This window comes from Canis lupus, chromosome 10 (genome assembly GCF_048164855.1).
Source record: "Canis lupus baileyi chromosome 10, mCanLup2.hap1, whole genome shotgun sequence".
Taxonomy (NCBI): Eukaryota; Metazoa; Chordata; class Mammalia; order Carnivora; family Canidae; genus Canis; species Canis lupus.
The window spans coordinates 40410570-40437492 of NC_132847.1; the positions used below are offsets into that span (position 1 = coordinate 40410570).

At 35.9% G+C, this 26923-nt stretch overlaps 1 protein-coding gene across 4 annotated transcripts in view; it reads left to right on the forward strand.

Annotated features, from left to right (window-relative positions):
- The window catches only part of DENND4C (DENN domain containing 4C), a 129480-nt gene that overhangs the window by 42039 nt on the left and 60518 nt on the right, over window positions 1-26923 (forward strand). For 3 of the 4 annotated variants that reach the window (XM_072841492.1, XM_072841494.1, XM_072841493.1), the window contains exons 3-10: window positions 2428-2680; window positions 4333-4402; window positions 6155-6324; window positions 17354-17592; window positions 20092-20158; window positions 21438-21496; window positions 22336-22480; window positions 26372-26547. In XM_072841492.1, the coding sequence (XP_072697593.1) occupies window positions 2428-2680; window positions 4333-4402; window positions 6155-6324; window positions 17354-17592; window positions 20092-20158; window positions 21438-21496; window positions 22336-22480; window positions 26372-26547 (1179 nt within the window). Of the gene's footprint in view, window positions 1-2427; window positions 2681-4332; window positions 4403-4860; window positions 5061-6154; window positions 6325-17353; window positions 17593-20091; window positions 20159-21437; window positions 21497-22335; window positions 22481-26371; window positions 26548-26923 lie in introns of those variants that run through there. The other variant, XM_072841495.1, reaches the window with a different exon arrangement.

A 26923-nucleotide genomic window follows, 5' to 3' on the forward strand; every position in this document is an offset into this window, starting at 1 on the left:
AGCTGTGACCACAGCTAATTTTAGAATATTTTCATCCCCCTAAAAAAGAAACCCTGTATTCATCAGCAGTCACTCTCTCATGTCCCTTTCCACTGTCTAGCCCTAGGCAACTACTAATCTACTTTTTATCTCTATAGATATGCCTGTTCTGGGCATTTTATGTAAATGGATCATGTGTGGTCTTTTTTGTCACACTTCTTTCACTTAACATGATTAAAATGCTCATCAATGTTGTACCACGTTTTAGTACTTCATTGCCTTTGTTTGTTTATTTATTTATTTAAGTACTCTCTACACACAAACTCATGAACCCAAGATCAAGAGTTGCATGCTCTTCTGATGGAGCCAGCCAGGCTTACCTAGTACTTCATTGCTTTTTATTGCTGAACAGTATTCTGTATATGGGTATGGCACATTTTATGTATCTGTTCATTAGTTGATAGACATTTGATCGTTTCTACTTTTTGGCTGTTGTGAACAATGCTGTTATATGTGTATTTGCATACCACTATTTGTGCAGATGTATGTTTTCATTTCTCTTGTTTACCTTGGAATAGAATTGCTGAATTATATAGAAACTCTCTTTAACCCTTTGAGGAACCATTGGACTGTTTCCCAAAGCAGTTGATTTTCACTGGCTTTGTATAAAGATTCTAATTTATCTGTGCTCTTACCTTACTAGCACTTGTGATTATCTGTCTTTTTGATTATAGCCCTCCAATTGTATGTGAATTGCTATCTTATTGTAGTTTTGATTTGCAGTTCCCTAATGGATAGTATGTTGAGCTTCTTCTCATGTGCTTTTGGCCATTATCTTCTTTGGACAAATGCCTATTTATACTCTTTGCCCACTTAAAAAACAGTGAAAGAAGATGTCTTATTTTAAGATAATTTTAGTTTGGGTTTAAAAAAAATTTTTTTTTTATTCATGAGAGACACACACACAGATTGGAGGCAGAGACATTAGGCAGAGGGAGAAGCAGGCTCCTCGCAGGCAGCCGATATGGGACTTGATTCCCAGACCCGGGGATCACATCCTGAGCCAAAGGCAGACATCAACCACTGAGCCATCCAGGCATCCCAAGATAATTTTAGTTTTACTGAAGAGTTTTTAAGGATAATATAGACAATTCCCATATGTTCTTTGCCAGCCCTGTGTCCATTTTTAAGTTGTTTATCTTTTTATATTGATTTGTAAGAGTTCTTTACGTATTCTGGAAAGGATACTATATTTATCTAATTAGATAAATGATTGCAAATATTTTCTCACATTCCATGGGGTTGTCTTTTCACTTCGTTGATGGTATCACCTGTAGCATATAAGTTTTTTATTTTAATGAAATCCAATTTAAAATATTTTCTTTTGTCACTTGTGCTTTGGTGTCATATATAAGAAGGGTTTGTCAAACCCAAGGTCACAAGTTTTTATTCCTGTTTTTTTCTAAGAGTTTTATAGTTTCATCTCATACATTTAAGTGTTTGATATCATTTCTGGTGTTCAGTGTAAGGAAGGGATCCAGCTTCTTTTTCTTTTTTTTTTTCTTCAACTTCTTTTTCTTTTGCATTTGATATCCAATTGTCCCAGAACCATTTGTTGAAAAGACACTTTTTTTCCTATTATCTTGGCACTCTTGTCAAAATTAATTGACTATAAATGTATGGGTTTAATTCTGCACTGCCTGTGCCGTTTCATTGACCTGAATGTTTTTCTTGGTGGTAGTAATACATTGTGCTGATGAGTAGATTTGTATTAAGTTTTGAAATATATTAAGTTTTGAAAAATGTGAGTCTTCCAACTTTGTTCTAGTTTTTCCAAATTGCCTCTATTGAGTTCTTTGGATCTCCATGTGAACATTAGGCTCATTTACCAATTTCTACAAAAAAATAGCGCCTAGGGATTTTGATGGGAATTGTGTTGACTCTTTAGATTTCTTTGGGAAATATTGACATCTTACCAAATATTAAGTGTTCATATTTATGACCATGGGATGTCTTTTTATTTATTAGCTCATCTCTAGTTTCTTTATGTTTTAGAGATTCAAAAGATTTTTAAAGGTGAAAATTTGACAGGAATTATGAAGGAAAATTTTGTTAAAACATCTGAATACTTGATCTAGAAATCAAGTTGAGGATGTTTATGGTGTAGCCTCTTTCTTATTTCATGTGTTTTTTGTAATAAACAATAAAAAAATCAAATTGTTTGATCTTATTTACTACTCTTCTTAAATTTACATTCCAGCTGTTGAAAAATAGTAGTTAAGAGATCTATAATTCTGAAAGAAATAATCTTACTTTTGGTTTGCAATTAAATTTTGAGAAACTGTAGAGGATCCTCTCCCCATTTGTTTGTTTTCAAGAGGAAAACCAGCATTAACTTGAAATGTATTTCTTATCTGCCTATCTATTTCTCCCCTCCCTGCCTTGCAGAGTTTTATATGAAGGGAAAGAAAGGCTTATTCCAGGATGTGAAGTGATCCAAGCCACACCCTATGGTCGCTGTGCCAATGTCAACAACAGTTCAACTACTTCACAAAGAATCTTTATCACTTATCGAAGGGCTCCTCTAATTCGACCCCAGAATTCTTTGGCTGTAACTGATATCTGTGTTATTGTAACCAGTAAAGGAGAAACCCCTCCTCATACTTTCTGCAAAGTTGACAAAAATTTAAATTGTGGAATGGTAAGAATACAGTTGTTTCATTTTCAGTTTTATATGTACTGTCCTCCACTCCCTAAAAAAGTATAATTTTTGGACTCCTGTTTATTATTGGGTGTATAATTTACTGTTTATATTTTCATGGTTGTTTATATTATTTTTACCTCTGTAACTTTTATGATTCGTAATAAATTTAAAGATTTTTAGCTATATGATTTTTAGAATAATTTCATTGAGAAAATAAGTACTTAAAGTCAGGGATTTAAAATTTTTTTTTGGTATTTGCTAATACTGCTTGTGTTACACTAAAATAGAGGTTTTTTTTTTTTTTTTTTTTTTTAATTTATTTATGATAGTTACAGAGAGAGAGAGAGGCAGAGACACAGGCAGAGGGAAAAGCAGGCTCCATGCACCGGGAGCCCGATGTGGGATTCGATCCCGGGTCTCCAGAATCGCGCCCTGGGCCAAAGGCAGGCGCCAAACCGCTGCGCCACCCAGGGATCCCTAAAATAGAGGTTTTTATTAGCTTTTGTATTTCACTGGTGTCTTCATGGACAACTCTAGGGAGACTAGATAGGGAACTCCCTTTATATTTATTTATTTATTTTAATTATTGTAGTTTTACATACTTGTTTTTTTTTTTAAGTGGTTGTCACACCCAACATGGGGTTTTGAACTCAGAACACCAAGATCAAGAGTCACATGCTCTACCAAGCATGCCAGGCACCCCACCTCTTGCATACTTATTTTTAAAGGGGCTCTAATGAACAAGAGCATTGAACATATACATTTGATTTATAGTTTTATGAGACTAAGGTTTACTATTGGGTCAGATTTATTTTGAAAAATATCTTTAGATAGAAGTATTATTAGCTTTAATGAGATATAGGCAAAGATGACTGATTACTATGCCCATGGCCATTAGTCAAGACAGCTTGCCTCTGGAGGCAATGACTTCATGGTACCTTAGTTCTCTTCGTAGTATCTAGTTTGGGCCCCAGGGGCCACTCATGTTAGTGCTGTTTCTTTCAAAGTGTCTGGTTACAGCATTCTAAACTTTTGAAACTGTTTTTTATCAGTTTAATTTTTTTTAATTTTTTATTTATTTATGATAGTCACACACAGAGAGGGAGAGGCAGAGACATAGGCAGAGGGAGAAGCAGGCTCCATGCACCGGGAGCCCGACGTGGGATTCGATCCCGGGTCTCCAGGATCACGCCCTGGGCCAAAGGCAGGCGCTAAACCACTGTGCTATCCAGGGATCCCTATCAGTTTAATTTTTGTGGCAGTGTGTTTTTACTCCTTTTAGTGTTCTGAACTTCATGTTTTGCTATATTATAGTCTAGAGTCTTTTTTTTTTTTTTAAAGATTTATTCATTTTAGAGAGAGAATATGTACACATGGGGCAAGGGCAGAGGGAGAGGGAAAGAGAATCTCAAGCAGACTCCCCACTGAGCTAACAGCCGAACATGGGGCTTGATCCCAGGACCCTGAGATGCCTGAGCTGAAACCAAGAGTTGGGCACTCAACCAACTAAGCCACCCAGGCGCCCCTGTAATCTCTGATAAATATGTTTTAAATAGACTTCACTGAATAATCAGAATCTTTAGGAGATATTCAACAAAATCAATTTATTTTCACTCTGGTCTTTTTTAAACATAATTTATATTTTACAGTGGGGTTCCAGTGTATTTCTGTGTTATAAGAAGTCTGTGCCTGCTTCTAATGCAATAGCATATAAAGCTGGTGAGTAAATTAAAAAAAATTATTACTGTAGTCATTGTTGTATATTAATATTTGGTTAGTTTCTATAGTGTAGTGGTCATAGTGTTCACCTAACATTATAGAGGAGACGATATATGCTCTCTTATGTAGTTTAGGGGGTTGATCTATATAATTTTAGCATGTAAAGGTATAAATTTTCTTAAATACATTATATACTGCAAGATATATTAATATTACACCCTCTCCCTGAAACATGTTGTTAAATAGAAATTTTCATTCCAGGTAAGCATTTGTGAAATGAACATTCAAGCATTTAGTATACACTAATAGATTTAACTATTCAATGGAAAACTGCTTACTCTCTCTGACCTTTTTATTTTGGCAATCAGAAAGGTGTCAAACTGCATCTTTACTTCTTATATTTCCTTCTCTTATCTCTGTGTGTCTGATTTGAAACCTCATGTTACTTGCCATGAAAGGTGGACTTGCTTCCTTTCTCCTTTGTTGCAAAGAATCAGCTATATGGAGGAGAGGAGGGCCTGAGAAACTTTTCTGCCATGAAGTGTTTGAGAAATCTATCGCCACATTCTTACTGCACAGTAAAGTGTCAAGGGCTGTAAAGATTTAAGTGTGACCTCTTCATCCCACTGGTATGGTGGGATAAAAACTGAAAATACAGGTATGCTCCAGTTGTAAATAGAAGAGATACTGGAATACTTCCTTGTGAAAAGAAGCAGTGTCAGTTACTTTTTGATCATGCACAATTTTTGGAATAAAGTTTTGCTTCAGGGAAGTCAGGCACATCCATATCTGAAAAATCTTTATTATCTTCTTAAAGACATTCATACTAATAAATCAGACCATTTAATTTGTAATATAAAAATAAAGGCAGCAACTAATAATTACAAATTTCAGTATCATTTTAATATGTGATACTGTTAATATTGCTATAATGTGACGATTGTAATTTCCTAAGTTGTATGTATGTCTATGTGTGGAGAAAGTGTCACTTTAAAAAAGAAACACTAATAGAAACAAGCTTTGTGAAAGTATTCAGGTGTTTGAGAAAAGACATGTTTTAGAATATAGAGTTTTACACATTGAATTTTGACTCAGAATTCTACTGACTTTCAACAGTTTAACTTAGAGGTGGTCTGCATATTAGAGACATCAGAGGCTAATGCACTGATGCTTTGTAGCTACTTTACTCTGAAGGGGCTTTGTTATACTTGCCAGAAGCTCCCCTGCTCTTGCATCATTGGTCTCACATACTCTGTACTCAGTCAGAGGATTTTGGTCTCATTTGCTTTTCATGCTGAATGCTTTTTATACTGCTGGTCTCTCAAGAGTGAGTTTAAGGGCTCTGATCATTTCTGTTGCCTTAGCATTATTATATAACACCCCTCCCCTGAATTTTTTACTGAAATACTTGGTAAATTTTCCTGTTTGTTCCTTACCACTTTCTATAAGATGTTGTGGTATGTAGAAGAAAATATATTAAGATTGGTGACCCTGTTGAATAGAGTTTTGACTTGTATACTTAGTACATTTTAATGTTACAATGAACTGTAAATTCACAAGTAAAAAATAAGGGGTAAACTGGTTATTTTATTTAAATTTCTGATATGGCAAGAGAAAAATTTATGTTGAAATTTCACACATAAATATTTTAATGAAATTTGCTACTAAAATATCCCGATAATGTGTATCACATATAATTTATGGGAACATAACTATTCAAAAAAATTTATTATTGTCTCCTTTCTCCAAAAGGTTTAATTTTTAGATATCCAGAAGAAGATTATGAGTCATTTCCACTCTCAGAATCTGTACCTCTCTTCTGCCTTCCCATGGGAGCTACTATTGAATGTTGGGATCCTCAAACCAAATACCCACTTCCAGTTTTTTCAACTTTTGTCCTGACAGCTTCTTCTGCTGAAAAGGTATATTTTTCCTCTTTTATTAAACCTATATTGTCCATATTTTTATCCCATAAAATAATTAACATGATGTAAGTTTATTTGAATGTTAGGATTAAAAAAAAGAATGTTAGGATTATTTGGTCACAATATATTTTAGGTTAAATTTACACTATAGTGCCCAAGGTGAGATGCCATGAAAATTAGTATCAGGATGCAGATATCTCTGGAGCTTCTAAGAAGCAAATAAAAAGTCTTTCTAGAAAGATACCCTCAAAACCCAAGCCTAAAAAAAAAACCAAAACATAACAAAAAAAAAAACCAAGCCTCAAGATGAGATTATAATAGAAGTTAGAAGACATAGATACCATAGGAAGAATCAACAAGATACAACACGAAGCTGAATTAGACCCTGCACATACTGAATTGATACAATGATGATGTGAAAGATATAAATTAAATATATAATTGAAATGATTTAAGACTTCAAAACATTAGGGAAGAACACTTTATTTTTATTTTATTTTATTTTTTTTAATTTTTTTTTTTTAATTTATTTATGATAGTCACAGAGAGAGAGAGAGAGAGAGGCAGAGACACAGGCAGAGGGAGAGGCAGGCTCCATGCACCGGGAGCCTGATGTGGGATTCGATCCCAGGTCTCCAGGATCGCGCCCTGGGCCAAAGGCAGGCGCCAAACCGCTGCGCCACCCAGGGATCCCAACACTTTATTTTATGAAATGAGTAGACCAAATGGGAAGAGAATCAGACGTCTAGAGATGAAAAATATGGTCCTCAAAATTAAAGAGTCACTGAATAGTTTGAACAGCAGATAAGACATACATGCCAGGAAAATCAATTAAGTGTGGGATAAGTTACCTCAAATGTAGCACAGAAAAACATCTAAAAAGAGTTTATAAATGTAGAGGATAGAATCAATATATACATATATTTTTTAAGACTTTGTTTATTTATTCATGTGAAACAGAGAGAGGCAGAGACAAAGGCAGAGGGAGAAGCAGGTTCCATGCAGGAAGCCCGATGCGGGACTCCATCCGGGGACCCCAGAACCATGCCCTGGGCTAAAGTCAGGCGCCAAACCACTGAGCCACCTAGGGGAGGACCAGTGGATATTTAATGAATTCCAGAAGGAGAGATTAGAAAGGGAGTGGCAGCATTTTAAGAGCTATTAGTTGGTTTTTTTCCAGGGTTGATGAAAAATTGAGTCTTTAGATTAAAGATACACTTTGAACCTTCAGCAGAAAGGTTTATATTATAGTGAAACCATGGACCTCCAAAGACAAAAAGCAACCAGAAGGAAAAGACATACTTGTTTTTAAAGGGATGAGTATTAGGTTGTTGGCTAATTTTTCAGTGACAAGAGTGAGGATCAGAAGACAAATAATATACTAAAATGGAGGGAGTAAGCAAAGATCATTTTAACAATGTATAGAAAGTACTAGCTAGACTTTGCTCGCAGAAGACAGCAGAGTAGGAGGATGCAGGACTTACCTCGTCCCATGGGTACATGTAGGTAACACTCACATCACTGTAAAAAACCCAGAAAACAACCTGAAGATGGGAAGAACAAACTCCACAACTAAATGTAGAGAAGAAGCCACATGAAAGAGGATATGAAGGGCGAAGAAGTGGTTGGGAGCTAAAGGAACCTGCCTGGAATGTCTGTAGAAGGGAGGGACATCACCAAGTCAGAGAGGGGAGAGAAACAGACCCTCACACTGAAGACCCTGTATGGGTAAGGTGAATCCCCAAATATCTGGCTTTGAAAACCAGAGGGGCTGAATTTCATGAGTTCTTAGAACCAGTGGGACTTAAAGCCTGGAACTTAAAAATCTGTGGGCTAGGTTCTAGGATAGCAGAGTGAGTGATAGGAAACTGAGTCTCCACTCTTAAAGAGCTAGCACAACAAACATTCCACAGATATACAGCACAGAAGCAGCAGTTCAAAAAGTCCCTGGGGCATAGAGAAGGGAGAATTATTTACTCCGATCAGAGTGTATCTGGAGGGGTAGGGTTTTCTGAAGGACTTCTCCAGAACAAATGGCAAAGCTGCTGTTTCCCTTCCCCCACCTCCCAGCATAAACGATATGGCCACCTGTGGGAACTATTCACTATCTAAGTTGATGACACTGCATCCTGCCCCTCTGGCCAGGCCTGCCTTGGGTCCAGGTCCTGAATCCCCTATCCCAGAAGACCTGCACAAACCTTGCCAGTACCAAGTGTACTTTCTGGGGCCTTGGTCTTGGTGGCAGTGGCTAGTCATGCTACCAGGAGAATGCATACACCTTGTTAAAACTGATCACCCCCCTGGCATGCACTTTGCAGGTGAGCTCCAGCTGTCTTTGGTCTTGGCAACACCTACACACTCCCTGTGGAAGAGGACCAGCACAAAACTAATGGGCACTGTGTATACCACCACCCCTCCCCTGCTGACATGCGCTTTGCCATCACTATGGTTGGTCTTGGCAGTGGAGGCATGTTCCCTGTGGGAGAGGACTAGAATGCACCTTGTTAAAACGTTGTGGTCCACCCACTACTTTCAAGAGAGAGATTAGGTGACTTTCCTAACTCATAGAAATAGACAAAATGAGGGAATAGGAATATGCCCACATGAAAAAATAGGACAAAACTACAGCAAGAGACCTAGGTGAAACAGATAAGTAATATGCCTGATAGAGAATTTGACATAGTGATCCTAAAGAAACTTATTGGACTTGAGAAAAGAGTGAAGGACATCAATGTGGCTATTTATAAAGAAAAAGAATCCCTCGGAGATAAAGAACACAATAATTGAAATTAAAATATACTAGGTAAAATAAATAGCAGATTAGAAGAAGGAACAGTGAAACAGTGACCCGGAGGACAGAGTAATGAAAAGTAATCAAGCTGAGCAAGTGAGAGAAAAAAATTATGTAAAATGAGAATAGACTTGGGGAATTCAGTGACTCCAAAAGCATAATAATATTCTCATTATAGGGATACCAGAAGAAGAGAGAGAAAAGAGGGCAGAAAATTTATTTGAAGAAATAATAGCTGAAAACTTCCCAAATCTGGGGGAGGAAACAGAAATCCAGATCTAGGAAGTGCAGAGAAGTCCCAACACAATCACTCCATGGAGGTCCGTACTAAGACACATAACAATTAAAAATGGCAAAAAGGGGATCCCTGGGTGGCGCAGCGGTTTGGTGCCTGCCTTTGGCCCAGGGCGCGATCCTGGAGACCCGGGATCGAATCCCACGTCAGGCTCCCGGTGCATGGAGCCTGCTTCTTCTCCCTTTGCCTATGTTTCTGCCTCTCTCTCTGTGTGTGTGACTATCATAAATAAATTAAAAAAATTTAAAAAAAGAATGGCAAAAAGTAGTGATAAAGAGAGAATTTTAAAAGCAGCAAGAGAAAAGACAGTTACATAAAAGGGAAGCCCCATGGGCTCTCAGCAGATTTTTCAGTAGAAACTTTGCAGGCCAGAAGGCTGTGGCATGATATATTCAAAGTGCTGAATGGGAAAAATCTATAACCATGAATACTCTATCTAGCTATCATTCAGGCTATCATTCAGAATAGGAGACAGAGAGTTTCCCAAACAAGTTAAAGGAGTTCGTGACCAGTGAACCAACTCTACAAGAAATGTTTTTTTTTTTTTTTAATTTTTATTTATTTATGATAAGCACACAGTGAGAGAGAGAGAGGCAGAGACATAGGCAGAGGGAGAAGCAGGCTCCATGCACCGGGAGCCCGATGTGGGATTCGATCCCGGGTCTCCAGGATCGCGCCCTGGGCCAAAGGCAGGCGCCAAACCGCTGCGCCACCCAGGGATCGCCTACAAGAAATGTTAAATGGTACTCATTGAGTGGAAAGGAGAGGACATAAGTACAAGTAAGAAAAGTAGGAAGCATAAAAATGGTAAACGTATCTGAAAATCAATCAAGGGACTCAAAATAAAAGGATATAAGGTATGACATCACAGTCCTGAAACATGGGGAGGAGAGCAATAAAGAATGAGTTCAAAGTTAAGTGACCATCAACTTAATAGAGACTGCTATATGTACAAGATGTTGTATACAAACCTAATGGTACCTACAAATCATAATCCAGTAATAGATATGCAAACATAAAGAGAAAAGGAATCCAATTTAGCATAAAAGAAGAGAGCAAGGGAAGAAAGGAACAGAGGAACTACAAAAATAATCACAAAACAAGTAACAAGATGGCAATAAATACATACCTATTTATGTAATCCAAATAATGACTTTGAGGGCACCTGAGTGGCTCAGTTGATAAGCGGCTGCCTTAGGCTCAGGTCATGATCCCAGCGTCCTTGGATTGAGCCCCATATCAGGCTTCCTGCTTGATGGGGGAGCCTGCTTCTCCCTCTCCTCTGTTGCTTCCCCTGCTTGTGCTTGCCCTTTCTCTCTCTCTGTTGAATACATAAATAAAATCTTTAAAAAAATTTACTTTGAATGTAAATGGACTAAATGCTCCAATGAAAGGAAAAGGTGTGACAGAATGGATAAAAAAACAAGACCCATTTATATGCTGCCAATAAAAGACTCATTTCAGGCCTGAAGACACCTGCAGATTGAAAATGAAGGAGTGGAGAAGCATTTATCATGCAAATGGATGTCAAAGAAATCAGAAGTAGCAATTTTTTTTGTTGGATAAAACAGACTTTAAAGCAAAGATTGTAATGAGACAAGGGAGGACTCTCCACCCCCCCCCCCAATTGTATGTGTGTGTGTGTGTGTGTGTGTGTGTGTGTGTTTTTTAGAAGGAGAGAGAGAATCTTAATCAAGTTCCATGCCTAGGGCAGAGCCAGGTCTCACAACCTTGAGATCATGACCTGGGCCAAAATTAAGAGTAGGATGCTTAACTGAGCCACCCAGGCACTCCAGAGAAGGACACTATTAAAGGGACAATCCAAAAAGAAGATATAACAATTGTAAATATTTATGCACCCAGCCTAAGAACACCCTGAATAGATCACATATCAGGCCACAAAACAAGTCTCAACAAATTCCAAAAGATTGAGGTCACACCGTGCATCTTTTCTGATCACAATGCAGTGAAACTAGAAATCAACCACAAGAGAAAAACCTGGAAAGAGCACAAATACATGGAGGTCAAATAATATGCTACTAAACCATGAATGGGTCAAACAAGTAATCAAAGAAAAAATCAGAAAATACACGGAAACAAATAAAAATTAAAACATAATGCTCCAGAATCTTTGGGATGCCACAAAAGTGGTTCTAAGAGGGAAGTTTAAATAGCAATACAGACCTACCTCAAGAGGCAAGAAAAATCTCAAGCAACCGAACCATATGCCTAAAGGAGCTCAAAAAAGAACAAACAAAACTCAAACCAGCAGAAGGAAATAATACAGACTAGAGCAGAAATAAGTGATACAGAAATGGAAAAAAAAAAAAAAAAAAAAAGCAAAAACCCCCAAACAGTAATATATATCAATGAAACCAGAAGCTGGTACTTTGTGTGTGTGTGTGTGTCTGTGTGTGTGTGTTTTTAGACGCTGGTACTTTGAAAAGATCACCGAAATCGATAAATCTTTAGCTAGATTCATTAAAAAAAAAAAAAAGGACTGAAATAAAATTAGAAATGAAAGAGGAGAAATAAGACCTGACATCATAGAAATACAAAGAATTGTAAGGGAATATTATGAAAAATTATATGCCAAGGGACTTGTCAACCTAGAAAAACCTAGATAAATTCCTGGAAATATATAATCTCCCAAAACTGAATCAAGAAGAAATAGAAAATTTGAACAGACCAATTACTAGCAACGAAATTTGAATTAGTAATCAAAAAGCTACCAACAAACAAAAGTCCAGGACCAGATGGTTTCACAGGTGCATTCTACCCAACATTTAAAGAAGAGTTAATACCTATTCTTCTCAAACCTTTCCAGAAAATAGAAGAGGAAATAAAACTTCCTAATTCATTCTATGAGGCCAGTATTACTCACCAAAACCAGATAAAAACAGTACAAAACAAGAGTACTATAGGTCAGTATCTCTGATGAACATAGATGCAGAAATCCTCAACAAAATATTAGCAAACTAAATCTAATACATTAAAAACATGCATCATAATGAAGTGGGATTTATTCTGGGGATGCAAGGGTGGTACAATGTTTGCAAATCAATAAATGCAGTATATCACATCAATAAGAGGATAAAAACCAAATGATCATTTCAATAGGCACAAAGTACAACATCCATTCATGATAAAAACCCTCAACAAAGTAGATTTAGAGGGAACCTGCCTGAACACAATAAGGCCATATATGGAAAAGCCCACAGTGAACATCATCCTTAATGGGGAGAAACTGAGAGCTTTTCCCCTAAGTTAGTAACAAGGAAGGATGTCCACTCTCATCACTTATTTAACATAGTATTGGAAGTCCTAGCTGCAGCAATCACACAACAAAAATAAAAGGCATCCACATTAGCAAGGAAGAAGTAAAACTTATAATTTGTAGATAACATGATATTATATATATAAAACTCTCAAGATTCCACCAAAAAACTACTAGAACTGATAATGGAATTCAGTAAAGTTGGAGGATACAAAATCAATGTGCAGAAATCTGTTGCATTTCAATATACAAATAATGAAGCAACAGAAAGAAAAATTAAATAATTCCATTTGTACCTGCACCAAAAATAATAGAATACCTAAGAATAAGCATGATCAAGGTGGTGAAAGACATACTCTGAGAAGTATAAACATTGATGAAGGAAGTTGACGATGACACAAAGGATTGGAAAGACTCCATGCTAATGGATTAGAAGAACAAATATTGTTAATATGTCCATACTATCCAAAGTAATCTGCAGATTTAATGCAATTCCTATCAAAATATCAATAGCGGGATGCCTGGGTTGCCCAGTGGTTGAGAGCCTGCCTTCACCCAGGGTGTGATCCTGGAGTCCCGGGATCGAGTTCCACATCGGGCTTCCTGCATGGAGCTTGCTTCTCCTTCTGCCTGTGTCTCTGCCTCTCTCTCTCTCTGTGTCTCTCATTAATAGATAAATGCAATCTTTAAAAAAAAAAACAAAAAAAAACCTAGAGCCTTTTTCACAGAGCTAGAACAAACAATACTCAAATTTATATGGAACTACAAAAGACCCCAAATAGCCAAAGTAATCATGAAAAAGAAAAACAAAGATGCAGGTATCACAATTCCAGATTTCATGTTATATTACAAAGCTGTAGTAATCAAAACTGTATGGTACTGACACAAAAATAGATACATAGATCAATGGAACAGAATAGAAAATCCAGAAATAAACCCATGGTTATATGGTCAGTTAATTTTTTACAAAGGAGGCAAGAATATGCAATGAGAAAAAGACTATTTTCAACAAATAATATAGGGAAAATTGGACAGATTCATGCAAAAGAATGAAACTAGATCACTTTCTTAACCATACACAAAAATAAACTCAGAGTGGACAAGGACCTAAATGTGAGACCTGAAACCATAAAAATCCTAGAAGAGATCATAGGCAGTAATTTCTCTGACATTAGCCATAGCAGCATCTTTCTAGATATGTCTCTTGAGCAAGGGAAACAAAAGCAAAAATAAGCTACTGGGGTTACATCAAAGAAAAACCTTCTGCATAGGAAAGGAAACAACCAACAGAACTAAAAGACATCCTACTGAATGGGAGAAGATATTTTGCAAATGAAATATCTGATAAAGGCTTAGTATCCAAAATATATAAAGAACTTATACAACTCAGCAGCAAAAATCCCACAATAAACTAATTTAAAAATAGGCAGAAGACATGAACAGACATTTCTCCAAAGAAGACACATGGATGAGCAACAGGCACATGAAAAGATGCTCGGTATCACTCATCATCAAGGAAGTGCAAATCAAAATCACAATAGGATATCACCTCACTCCTATCAAAAGGGCTAAAATAGTGAACACAAGAAACAACAAATGTTGGCAAGGATGTGGGAAAAAAGATACCCTTTTGCACTGTTGGTGGGAATGCAAACTGGTACTGTCACTGCGGAAGACAGTATGGAGATTCCTCAGAAAATTAAAAATAGAGCTACCCTATAATCTAGTAATTGCACTACTGTGTATTTACCTAAGGAACAGGAAAACACTAATTCAAAGGAATCTGTGCACCCCTGTGTTTATTGCAGCAGTATTTAAATTTTTGAAGCAGTCCGAGTATCCATTGATAGATGAGTGGATAAAGAAGTGGTATATATGTACAATGGAATATCGTTCAGCCAGAAAAAGAATGAAATCTTGCCATTCACAACATAGATGTATCTAGAGAGTATAATGCTAAGTGAAATAAGCCAGTCAGAGAAAGACCCATAGCATATGATTTCACTCATATGTGGAACTTAAGAAACAAAACAAATGAACAAGGGGGGATAAAAGAGACAAGACAAAAAAACCAGACTTTTATTTATAGAGGGCAAGCTATGTGTCTTTACAAATATAACACTTTCTATGATCTCAAGAGATTTTTAATAAATATGACAAAAGCATCTCAATGAAACATTGAACAAACAAAACTCAAACCAGCAGAATGAAGTATTACAGACTAGAGCAGAAATAAGTGATACAGAAATGAAAAAAAAAAAAAAAAAAAAAAAAGGCAAAAACCCCCAAACAGTAATACATATCAATGAAACCAGAAGCTGGTACTTTGTGTGTGTGTGTGTGTGTGTGTTTTAGAAGCTGGTACTTTGAAAAGATCACTGAAATCGATAAATCTTTAGCTAGATTCATTTAAAAAAAAAAAAAGAGGACTGAAATAAAATTAGAAATGAAAGAGGAGAAATAAGACCTGACATCATAGAAATACAAAGAATTGTAAGGGAATATTATGAAAAATTATATGCCAAGGGACTTGTCAACCTAGAAAAACCTGGATAACCTTATTCACTCTATGCTAGTGTTTCTCTTGTACAAACAAACTCAAATCTTATACTGGAATTCTATCGATCAAAGTAAATTTAATAACTCTTAAGTGTTTAAAGATCTTAAAATTTTCATTTATATTTATTGCTTTCAATGAGAGAAGTATAAATAATATCTATATTATATATATATAGGTTACCAGAGGGGAGATGGGTAGAAGAATGGGTGAAATAGGTAAAGTGAATTAAGAGTATGCTTATCTTGATAAACAACTCTTGATAAGAGTAGTATATGGAATTACTGAATCACTGTATTATATACTTGAAATTAACACTGTATGTTAACTATATTGGAATTAACATTTTTTTTTTTTTAAGTACTGACCATAAAAGAAAAGATGAATAATAGGACCTCACTGAAATAAAAAAAATCTGTTTATTCAAAGATACCAGGGGGTGCCTGGGTGGGTCAGTCAGAAGCATCTGATTTTGGCTCAGGTCATGATCTCAAGGTCCTCCAGTCTACTTGTCCTTCTGCCCCTACCCCCACTGCCCACCCTCTATTCGTGCACACACTCTCTCACTTTCTCTCATTCTCTCAAATAAGTTAATAAAATCCTTTAAAAAAAAAAAAAAGATACCCTTAAGGTGAAAAAAGCAGGCCACAGGATGAGAGGAAATAATGCAGTGTGTGTGTGTGTGACTTGAATCCATAGTATATAAGAATTTATACATTATTAGCAAGGGAAAGAAACAACTCTGTGGCCCAGGACTTACACTCTTATCCCAAGGGAAAAGATTGTATATATTTTCCAAAAGACATGTATATGTCTTATTTGTAATAGTCAGTAACTGAAAACATGTATAAAGCAATAGTAATGACATAAATAATAATTCAAAATAAGAAAGAGATGGTGAAACAATATTAGGAAATAAAAAGTAAATAAAACTATGAATGTAGTAGAAATTTCAAAATTAAAAGCTCTCAGGAAATTTGATAAAATAGTTTATTGGAAAGTATAACTAACCAATGCTGACTCTTATGGATCAAACAAAACACATCTGTGGCCTCATTCTATAGGGCATAGTTATAAAACCACTGTATTAATGATAATGAAGATTAAGTATCTAGCATAATGTCTGGAACATAAGCAAAGTATGCACTGAATGAAGGCCAATGCTGTATTAATTAGGTTGCTTACAACTAAGGTAAGTCTTTAGCTAATAAGTATTTATATTTCTCTCATTGAAAGCAATAAATATAAATGAAAATTTTAAGATCTTTAAACACTTAAGAGTTATTAAATTTACTTTGATCGATAGAGAATAATGTTTCATTGAGATGCTTTTGTCATATTAAAATCTCTTGAGATCATAGAAAGTGTTATATTTGTAAAGACAAAGGTTAATGTGATACACACTGTATGTGATAAGTGTATATATATATATATAATTATGTATACATATGTATGTATATTTATATATATAGTGACCAAGTAGTTATAATATTTTTAAAAGGTATCACTATCTGTTTCCAGAACTTTTCCATTACCTTAGACAGAAACTTCCCCCACCCCTATGCCTGGTTCCTGGTAATCTCTATTCTACTTTCTACAAATTTGCCTATTTTAGGTAGCTCATATAAGTGGAATCCTATAAATATTTGTCCTTTTGTGTCTGGCTTATTTCACTTAGTATAGTGTTTTCCAAGGTTCATTCATGTTGCAGTGTCTATCAGAATTTCACTCCTTTTTGAGGATGAATAACATTCCATGGCATTATATACCACGTTTTTTGTTTGTCCACTCATCTATTGATGGATATTGGGGTTGTTTCCACTATTTGTCTATTGTGAATAATGCTGCTTTGAACACTGGTGTACAAGTATCTGTTTGAGTCCCTAATTTCAATTCTTTGGGGTCTAATTAGTAGAATTGCTGGATTCTATAGTAATTCTTTTTAAAATTTTAAAGACGCCACCAAACTTTTCCACAGAAGCTGTACCATTTTATATTCCCACCAGCAGTGTTTGAGATTTTTCTAATCACCTTATTCACTCTATGCTAGTGTTTCTCTTGTACAAACAAACTCAAATCTTATACTGGAATTCTGTTGCTTTGTAGGTATATGGAGCTGCCATCCAGTTTTATGAACCTTACTCTCGGGAACTTCTGACAGAGAAACAGCTTATGCATCTGGGCCTGGTGACCCCTGTGGAGAGAAAAGTGGTCTCCAGATCCATCAATTCAAACAAATGCATTTGTTTACTCTCACACTGGCCTTTTTTTGAAGCTTTCAGAAAATTTCTCATGTTTATCTACAAACTTTCTGTGTCTGGACCACATCCTCTTCCCATTGAAAAGTAGGTATAATGATGAGAAAGATGTCTGGTGGGAAAACTGGTTTTGTATGTACACATTTAATTGTTTGCTTAAGTTTAAGGAGAAAAGTTCAAAGGGAAGAAGGGTCACAGTCATCTTTTTACTTGTCCCCTTTTTCACCTGAACTAGTGATTTTAAAATTGAGGAGTGGTGGTTGGGATGAATAACTTTTTTGAGAACTCAACTGAAGGGACTCTATATAGTGCACTGTATGTGTTTTTCCTATTCATTCTCTAATAACCAAGAGAAAAAAAGCTATGGACACATGTAGACCTAAATAATACACATGGCCATTCCGGGGTCTAACTATAAAGCATCTTAGCTGAGGTAGAAATTAATAAGGGTAAGTTAATTGATGCTAAAAGTGAGGTTTTGGTTTTAGCATCGAGGGATTCTAATTTTCCACTCTATTTTTAAGTCCTTTTGTTATGGAAATCTTTTGTAAGCAGGAAAAATATATGTGGAGCTGCTTTTATTTTTTTGAGGGTTTTTTTTCTTTTTTGTTTTCTAAGGTTTTATTTATTTATTTGAGAGAGAGAACACAGCGAGGGCAGGGTTGGGGGGAGAGGTAGAGGGAGAGGGACAAGTAGACTTTTTTCCTAAGCAGGGAGCTCAAGGCTGCCAGGACTCCAGGATCATGACCTGACCTGAAGGCAGCCGCTTAATCCACTGAGAATTCAGGCACCCCTCCCCCTTTTAAAGTTTAAATTCAGTTAATTAACATTTAGTGTATTATTAGTTTGAGAAGTAGAGGTCAGTGATTCATCAGTCCTTTTTAACACCCAGTGCTCATCACATCATGTGCCCTCCTTAATGCCCATCACGCAATTACTCCATCCCCCAACCCCCTCCCCTCCAGCGACCCTCAGTTTGTTTCCTATGATTAAGAGTCTCATGGTTTGTCTGCCTGTATGATTTTGTCGTTTTATTTTTTCCTCCCTTCCCCCATGATCCTCTGTTTTAAGAAGCTGCTGTCTTTTAAAAACCACATCTTGGGGCACCTCACTGGCTCAGTTGGTGGAGCATCCAACTCTTGATCTCAGGATCATGGGTTCAAGCCCCTACGTTGGATGTTGAGATTACTTAAAAACACTCTCACACACACATCTTTTCTGACTCTGGAGGCACACTGACTTTTGTTTATTATAGTTAATGACTTATTTATCCTCTTAACAAACCAATAGGTGTCAGAGCTTTATGGAAATATAGTTTGCATGAGATAAATTTTTCATACAATTTCTGAGATTTCACATTATAACAGAAAGAATATCAGCAAAGCATAATAATTAGTGGAAAAGTAGGGGAATTATTTAACTTTTGTGATGTACTCTTGAGATGCCAAACTAAGAGTTCATAGTCTAAATTTAACTTTGGCTTTCAGATGAACTTAAAATTGTTTGAAATAAAGCTTAATGTTAGGGACAAGTGAGTAGCCTTTTGAAAAATTAATGTTCTATGAATAGTTTGAGGTATTAAATCAGTATATGCAATTAATGTTTTTCTCAGATGAATAAAATTTGCATGTTAGTGGTTCCTAAGAGCTCAAAGCTTTGGAGAGACATAAGAAGCATTATTTATAAGTAGAGAAATAGAGAAGGTAAGTGGTTTGCCCAAAGTTATAGTGAAAGAACTATATATATATATATATATATATATATATATATATATATATATATTTTTTTTTTTTTTTTTTTTTAGTTTATTTATGATAGTCACACAGAGATAGAGAGAGAGGCAGAGACAGGCAGAGGGAGAAGCAGGCGCCATGCATCGGGAGCCCGACGTGGGATTCGATCCTGGGTCTCCAGGATCGCGCCCTGGGCCAAAGGCAGGCACTAAACCGCTGCGCCACCCAGGGATCCCGTGAAAGAACTATATTGATTAAATTAATATTGATTAATTATTAGGATTAAAATCAGTAATAGTTTTAATTTATTGTATTGCAGTTAGTTGTTCCCCATACCGGCACTGGTAACCAGACAATAAAAATTAGCTTCTTTTATTTTTATTTATTTATTTATTTTTTAATTTTTATTTATTTATGATAGTCATACAGAGAGAGAGTGAGGCAGAGACATAGGCAGAGGGAGAAGCAGGCTCCATGCACCGGGAGCCTGACGTGGGATTCGATCCCGGGTCTTCAGGATCGCGCCCTGGGCCAAAGGCAGGTGCCAAACCGCTGCGCCACCCAGGGATCCCAATTAGCTTCTTTTATGAAGATTATATATGTGTTATTCTTATTTTCCTGGCAACATTAGGGTATATTAATATGGACTTTTAATCAGGAAATAGAGTGTGCATTTCAGAAGTTTAGTGGGATGAATATATTTGTTTATACACTAAGTATATTTATTTAGCATAAGTTTTAGGTAAGTGGTTTTGTCAGACCTGGAATGATATATATAATATTTAAAACTTGTTAAAATCTATGATGCATTTTAGAAAAGTAATTATGATCTATATTTCAATTTTATTTGCAGGCATATTTCACACTTCATGCAAAACATCCCTTTTCCTTCACCACAAAGACCAAGAATCCTTGTACAGGTAATCAAAAGCAAATATATTTGAGGGAAGCTCTGCAAATGTTCATTCTAGTCATTGCAGAGTAGATTTATGGCCCTTTGAGTTTGAAGTGGAGCAGTATGTGTTCATAAAGTCCTTGAATTTTTTGTATTTTATATTTTGAGTGTGAAGAATTGGAATAATTACAACCTTTGATTCATGACATTATCATTATTGGTCTGTGTATGGCATTTATGTAGCTGGTTTTAATAATGTATAACCCAGAATTATGTTTTAAGCATATTTTTAAATCTGAGCAACTAATAAATATTAAATATTAAATGATTTGTGGTTGGAGGGAAGAGGTGAAATAGTCTCTGATAGTGGTCTTCAAACTTTCTATGTTAAAGCAACAGCTTCTTTATTTCTGATCAGTGGCAAGCCTGTACGAGTTTACAGCTTGTGAAATGTGCCTTACCATGTGATCAGTGTAGACATGAACATATCTGTACCTGTCCAAAGACACGAGCCCTCTGATCACGTACTTGGGTGTGAGAGCAGTGTCATATTGCCCTAAAGGTTTCTGAATGGCTTTCTCCATTTGTATATGATCTTTTCCTAGGCCAGTAACAGTTTGCAGACTGGTACTTTGAGTATTGCTGATCTCTAGAGGCAAGCTATTTTAAAATTTTTTTCTAAGATGTTATCAACATTAATGTGATATGGTGGCATTAAGTCAAGTATTGTTAATCTTGAATGTACTTCTGTTCAACCAGTATGTTCTTCAGCAAGTGTTAATAACTGTATTTTTTTTTTAATTTTTATTTATTTATGATAGTCACAGAGAGAGAGAGAGAGAGGCAGAGACACAGGCAGAGGGAGAAGCAGGCTCCATGCACCGGGAGCCTGACGTGGGATTCGATCCCGGGTCTCCAGGATCGCGCCCTGGGCCAAAGGCAGGCGCTAAACCACTGCGCCACCCAGGGATCCCAGCAAGTGTTAATATATAGTAATCAGTTGCTAAATGCTTGCCAGTCTATAGAGTAAATAAACTTGAAGCTTTTAAAAAACAATTATTTCATAATTTAAAAATAACTGTATTTTAAATAATTAACTGAATTAGAATTCAGTTGAATTAACCATTTAATTTGAAAGAGCTAATACAATACCTCTGAGTAAATACAGCTATTGTTTTATACCTTAGTACATTTCTAAAACTGTGTTAGTCTTTGTATTATTTTCTGTATCATCCTTGATATAGACCTAAATATTTAGGTTTCAAGATTGGCTTGATTAATTCATCTTTCTTTTTTTTTTAAAGCTTTCAGTCCATGATGCATTAATATTATCACAGCCAGTTTCTACGCCTTTACCACTAAGGTTAGTAATAGTATCTAAAATGATATATTCATTCACTTGGAGCAGAAGCTTTAAAATATTTTAAGGGTTAGGATAATAAAATTAAGTGTCATCTTTTACATAGGATAGTCTTAATGTTTCTATTTTGATAGCTGAATGGATGGTGGGCTGTCCGTTTAAAAAATGGAACATTTAAGAGTGTTGCAAGGTGGATATAGGAAATAACTCCCTCTTCCTTTTCTCTCCCCTCCTATCTGGTTTCTCAGCTAAATATTCAAGTGAACTGATTTTAACCTCCCCAGATATCTCAAACCTGTTAGCGTCTGTTCATCTACATCTCTAGTCCAGGATAGCCTGATCTTTCACCTAGACAACTTTGTTAGTAACTGTAATTCATCCCTTTTCTTCTTCCTTCATTTCTTTATCCATACTGCAAGCAGGTGTCCTTTTGAGAATGCAAATGTAATTGTATTGTTTCTGTTTTGACATAATCTGTACCCCTTCCTTATGCTTTAGTCACAATAAGTGTATTTCAATTTCGTAGAAACGATGGTAGCTTTTTCTTGCCTCATTGCCTCTGCATCTGTTGGCTTCTCCCTAACTTCCATTTGTTTTAGCTCAGCTCAAGTGGTGGTTTTTTGGGAAAATCTTCCCTGATAAACTCCCCTTTGTTACCAAAGGATGAGTTTGAATCATTGTTATACTCTCTCATTAAATTTGCTACTTCTCAGTGATAACTAAATCAGGACTTGAAATTACCACTGGATTCTCAGTCTGTTAATATTTAAGAAATAATTTAATAAGCAAATTTGTACATGTTTTAGTGAAATAGTTCATAATCTTTTTCTCTTTTCTTCTAGTGGAGCCAACTTTAGCACCTTGTTAATGAATCTGGGTCCTGAGAATTGTGCCACACTGCTGCTGTTTGTTTTACTTGAGAGTAAGATTCTGCTACATTCTCTTAGGCCAGCTGTGTTGACTGGAGTAGCTGAAGCTGTTGTAGCTGTAAGTACAGAATTTTCTTTATAGTACAGGATTACTGACAGAATTTTTACTATAAAGGGAAATTTGCTTCAGTGAAAGCAACTTTGAAATTACCAGAGGGCAGCCCCAGTGGCCCAGCGGTTTAGTGCCACCTTCAGCCCGGGGTGTGATCCTGGAGACCCAGGATCAAGTCCCACGTCAGGTTCCCTGCATGGAGCCTGCTTCTCTCTCTCTCTCTCTCTCTCTCTCTCTCTCTCTATCTATCTCTGTCATGAATAAATAAATAAAATCTTGAAAAAAAAAAAAAAGAAATTACCAGGAAACGTTTAACATAAATATAATAGAGTGGCAAAGAGAAATAGTAAAGAGAAAAAGAAAAAAAGGTGATTTCTATTTGACAGAAAATTCCACTTTCTGATTTTTCATGTATTAATAGAGTACTTTAGAGAATCTATATGATTACACAAAACTCGTGAATGAAGTTTATTATATTAAACAAGAGGCTCTGGCCAATTTCATCTACCCTAAAATTATGCAAATGAATTACACAGTTAATTATTCCCAGTTTAACTTTTAATCATTGTAAGCCAGTAACAGGAAATCCTAAGTGATTGTGAAATAGGATAATATAAAAATGTTTAGCTATTATGTAAAACAAAATTAAATCAAATTCTCTTCTGTTTTTTTTTTTTTTAAAGATTTTATTTATTCATGATAGTCACACACACACACACACAGAGAGAGAGAGAGAGAGAGAGAGAGAGGCAGAGACACAGGCAGAGGGAGAAGCAGGCTCCATGCAGGGAGCCCGACGTGGGATTCGATCCTGGGTCTCCAGGATCGTGCCCTGGGCCAAAGGCAGGCGCCAAACCGCTGCGCCACCCAGGGATCCCTCTCTTCTGTTTTTTGATGTCTTCCCAATTGCAGTTAGAGGTCTGATAATGTAGGGCTTTATGGATCATAGTACAGAATTTTGGTTGTTCCATTTCTCCAACTTTATTTCCCACTATATGTTTAATTTAAAACAGTTGACTCTCCTGTTTTCTCTTCCCCATTTTAAGAATGTAATTCACATGGAAATAAAGACCTAGTCTCTTGATTATTCCTGTGTCCTCAGCACTTAATTACTGCTAAATAGCATTGAGTAAGCACTCAATAAATGTCTGTTAAATCAACAACTGGGATGTTTCCAAGATCTTAATTTGTCAGAGAAATGCTACTATGACTGTAAACTGAAGTAACCAATGTGAGATAGTCTATGAGGAGCAGAAATCCTCATTGTGTATTAATTTTTGAAACCTTCACAGTTGCATATGAAAGCAAAAGCCATTATAACATGAAAATATTTGTTAATGAAATAAACAGTTTTAGAAAATTCCCAGTCCTTCCTGTAAAACATGAGTGTTTATCTATGTTCCTATGTCAGAATCTTTGTGGCCCAGTCTTCTTGATTGTTTTCAGCAGTACAGTGCAAGAATTGGTTGGAAACATTGCAATGTGTAATTGGAAATCTTATGCAAAATGCAAAATTGCATGAAATTTATGTAACTGATGTTGGAGTACTGCTTGCAATGAATGCAAAACCATTAATAAGTGAAGACTGGCGGTTTATCATTTAAAGAAGAGAAAATGGGATCCCTGGGTGGCGCAGCGGTTTAGCGCCTGCCTTTGGCCCAGGGCACGATCCTGGAGACCCAGGATCGAATCCCACGTCGGGCTCCCGGTGCATGGAGCCTGCTTCTTTCTCTGCCTGTGTCTCTGCCTCTCTCTCTCTCTCTCTGTGTGACTATCATAAATAAATAAAAATTAAAAAAATAAATAAATAAAGAAGAGAAAATGGAAAGGAATGTTGACAGGATAAATTATTCAGAAGGAGGATGATTTGAATATCAAACAATATCCAAGAGTTAATGGAGCTCCACAGCAAACATTGATGAAACCAATGAATATTTTTGTAAAAATGACCCTATTTATCGATTAAGCTGTAAAAGTCAAAGGTGAATATAAAGGTGTCACATTTTGCTCTTTTGTTTTTAAAATTTTTTGACATAGTTGCAGGTATAATGTACTTTTGTTGAATGGAAGATCGTTTTCCATCTTCACTGTAGGTATCTGTGAAGTCCTTGCAAGGTCCTATGGGAGTGGCTCTTTTTGTTTGCCCTCTGATTCTGGCTACTCTGCCCCTTGCTTACCCTGCTCCAGCACACAAGCTGCTCCTGAAGCATATTAGGCAGGCCCCATACCTTACTCTAGCTGTTCCTTCCCTCAAAAGCACTCTTCCCCTTCAGGTTTAGGCTCAGTTGTCACCTTAATGAAGTCCACCCTATTTGTCCTATATAATATACAACCTGCTTTCCTCTTTCCTATTCTTTTTTTAAAATTTTTAAAAAATTTTATTTATTTATGATAGGCACACAGTGAGAGAGAGAGAGGCAGAGACCTAGGCAGAGGGAGAAGCAGGCTCCATGCACCGGGAGCCTGACGTGGGATTCGATCCCAGGTCTCCAGGATCGTGCCCTGGGCCAAAGGCAGGCGCTAAACCGCTGCGCCACCCAGGGATCCCCCTCTTTCCTATTCTTAATTAGAATCCTGTGCACTTGGGCTTTACTTTTTCTTTTTCCATAGCACTTAGCACTTCCTAATAGGGGATATATATATATATATATATATATATATATATATATATATATATTTTTTTTTTTTTTTTTTTTTTTTTTTTTTTATTGTGTCCTCTTTTTATATTCTGCCTCTGCTAAACTAGGATGGCCTACTGGTCAAATCTTGCTTGCCATCTGTTTTTGAGAGTAAAATTTTACTGGAACATAGGTCATTTATTTACATACTTGCCTATGACTGCTTTCATGCATGGAGACAAAGTGAAATATTTGTGAGACAATACGGCTCATAAGGTCTAAAATATTTCTTATCTTTCTTGTACAGAAAGAGTTTCCTGACTCTTTTGCTAAGCTATAAACCTCAGGAGGGCAGTGATCTTTGTTTTATTCACTGTTACAGCCTCATTTAGAACAGTGGTTGACTCACACTAAGTGTTGAAATATTTGATAAGTAAATAAATGATTGAAGACAAAATCCTATTCCGAACAACCATCTGGAATAACTGGCAGGTGTAATAAATGCTATAGGGTGAGTAATGATGGATAAGGTATAGCAAGGATTTTTATAGTAAAGGAAAAATTTTTGTCATCAGTGATTAGGATTTGCATATTAACTGATAATTAAATTTTTAGTCTGTTTTTTAACTTACCAAAACTTGTCTTTTATTTTAAAAAGGACATACGATATAATTAAGGTAGAGCTTTGTAAAACACTGATAAGGATTCTTGAGGTATGTTTTATATTAACAAGTATTTTTTAAGATGCCAGGCTTCATTGAAGTTGGATCATTTTGCGTTTATTTGAGCAGTTAGGAAACTTTTAATGAAATTTTCAGTTGACTATGACCATTACTAAGAGAATGATTTGAATTTTTTTTAGTCCTTGGATTTTAGTCAAAAGGTATTTTGAGAATTAATAGGTGGATGAAATGCATAAGAATTAAATAAAGATATGAGTTTGTTTTATAATTTTGGGGGGGATTTTTCTCTCTCTGCTTTGACTTTTTAAAAAAAAATTTGGATGTGGGTTTTATGTGGCAGTAGAAGAATTAACATGCAAAGAGCTGTTAGCATTTTTATTATGCTTGTGATAATTGTCATGCTTAAAGATTTTAATAATAACATTGGTTCATAGTACTGCTTAGTAATATTTTATAGTTATTTAGTTTTCTGAATGAAGTACAAGGTAAAAGAAACTTCACTGCTTTTTAATGGTCCCTTTCAATAATATTAGTTAATTACATATGTTTCATTGCACATTTGAAATTTGGTTAATTTTTCAAAATTTTTTTCCCAGATGATCTTTCCATTTCAGTGGCAGTGCCCATATATCCCCCTTTGTCCTCTTTCACTGGCGGCAGTCCTTAGTGCACCTTTACCATTTATAGTTGGAGTTGACTCAAGGTATTTTGATCTTCATGACCCACCACAAGATGTTGTTTGCATTGACTTGGATACAAACATGTTATATGTGTAAGTTGATTCTTTTTATCTTATCTCCCATTTATATTTTCCCCCATATGTAGGTACAGCTCGTTGAAAGCATTGAGAAATATGCTGTTTTTAACGTTGTTATTAATAAGTTTTCATCTTTAGTACAATAATTCTCAATGCGGGCAGCTATTAGAATCCTGGAAAGTTTGGAAAAGAACATGTTCAACATTAGTTTATATTTTGATAATAATGTTGGCAGTAGACAGAAAATATTTATGTTTGTCAAAAGAGAATATGGATTTGAAAAAAAAAGGTTAAATACTGCTTTCAGAGCTCAAGAGATGATATGCTTTCTAGGTTTTTTTTTTTTTTTAATTTTTATTTATTTATGATAGTCACAGAGAGAGAGAGAGAG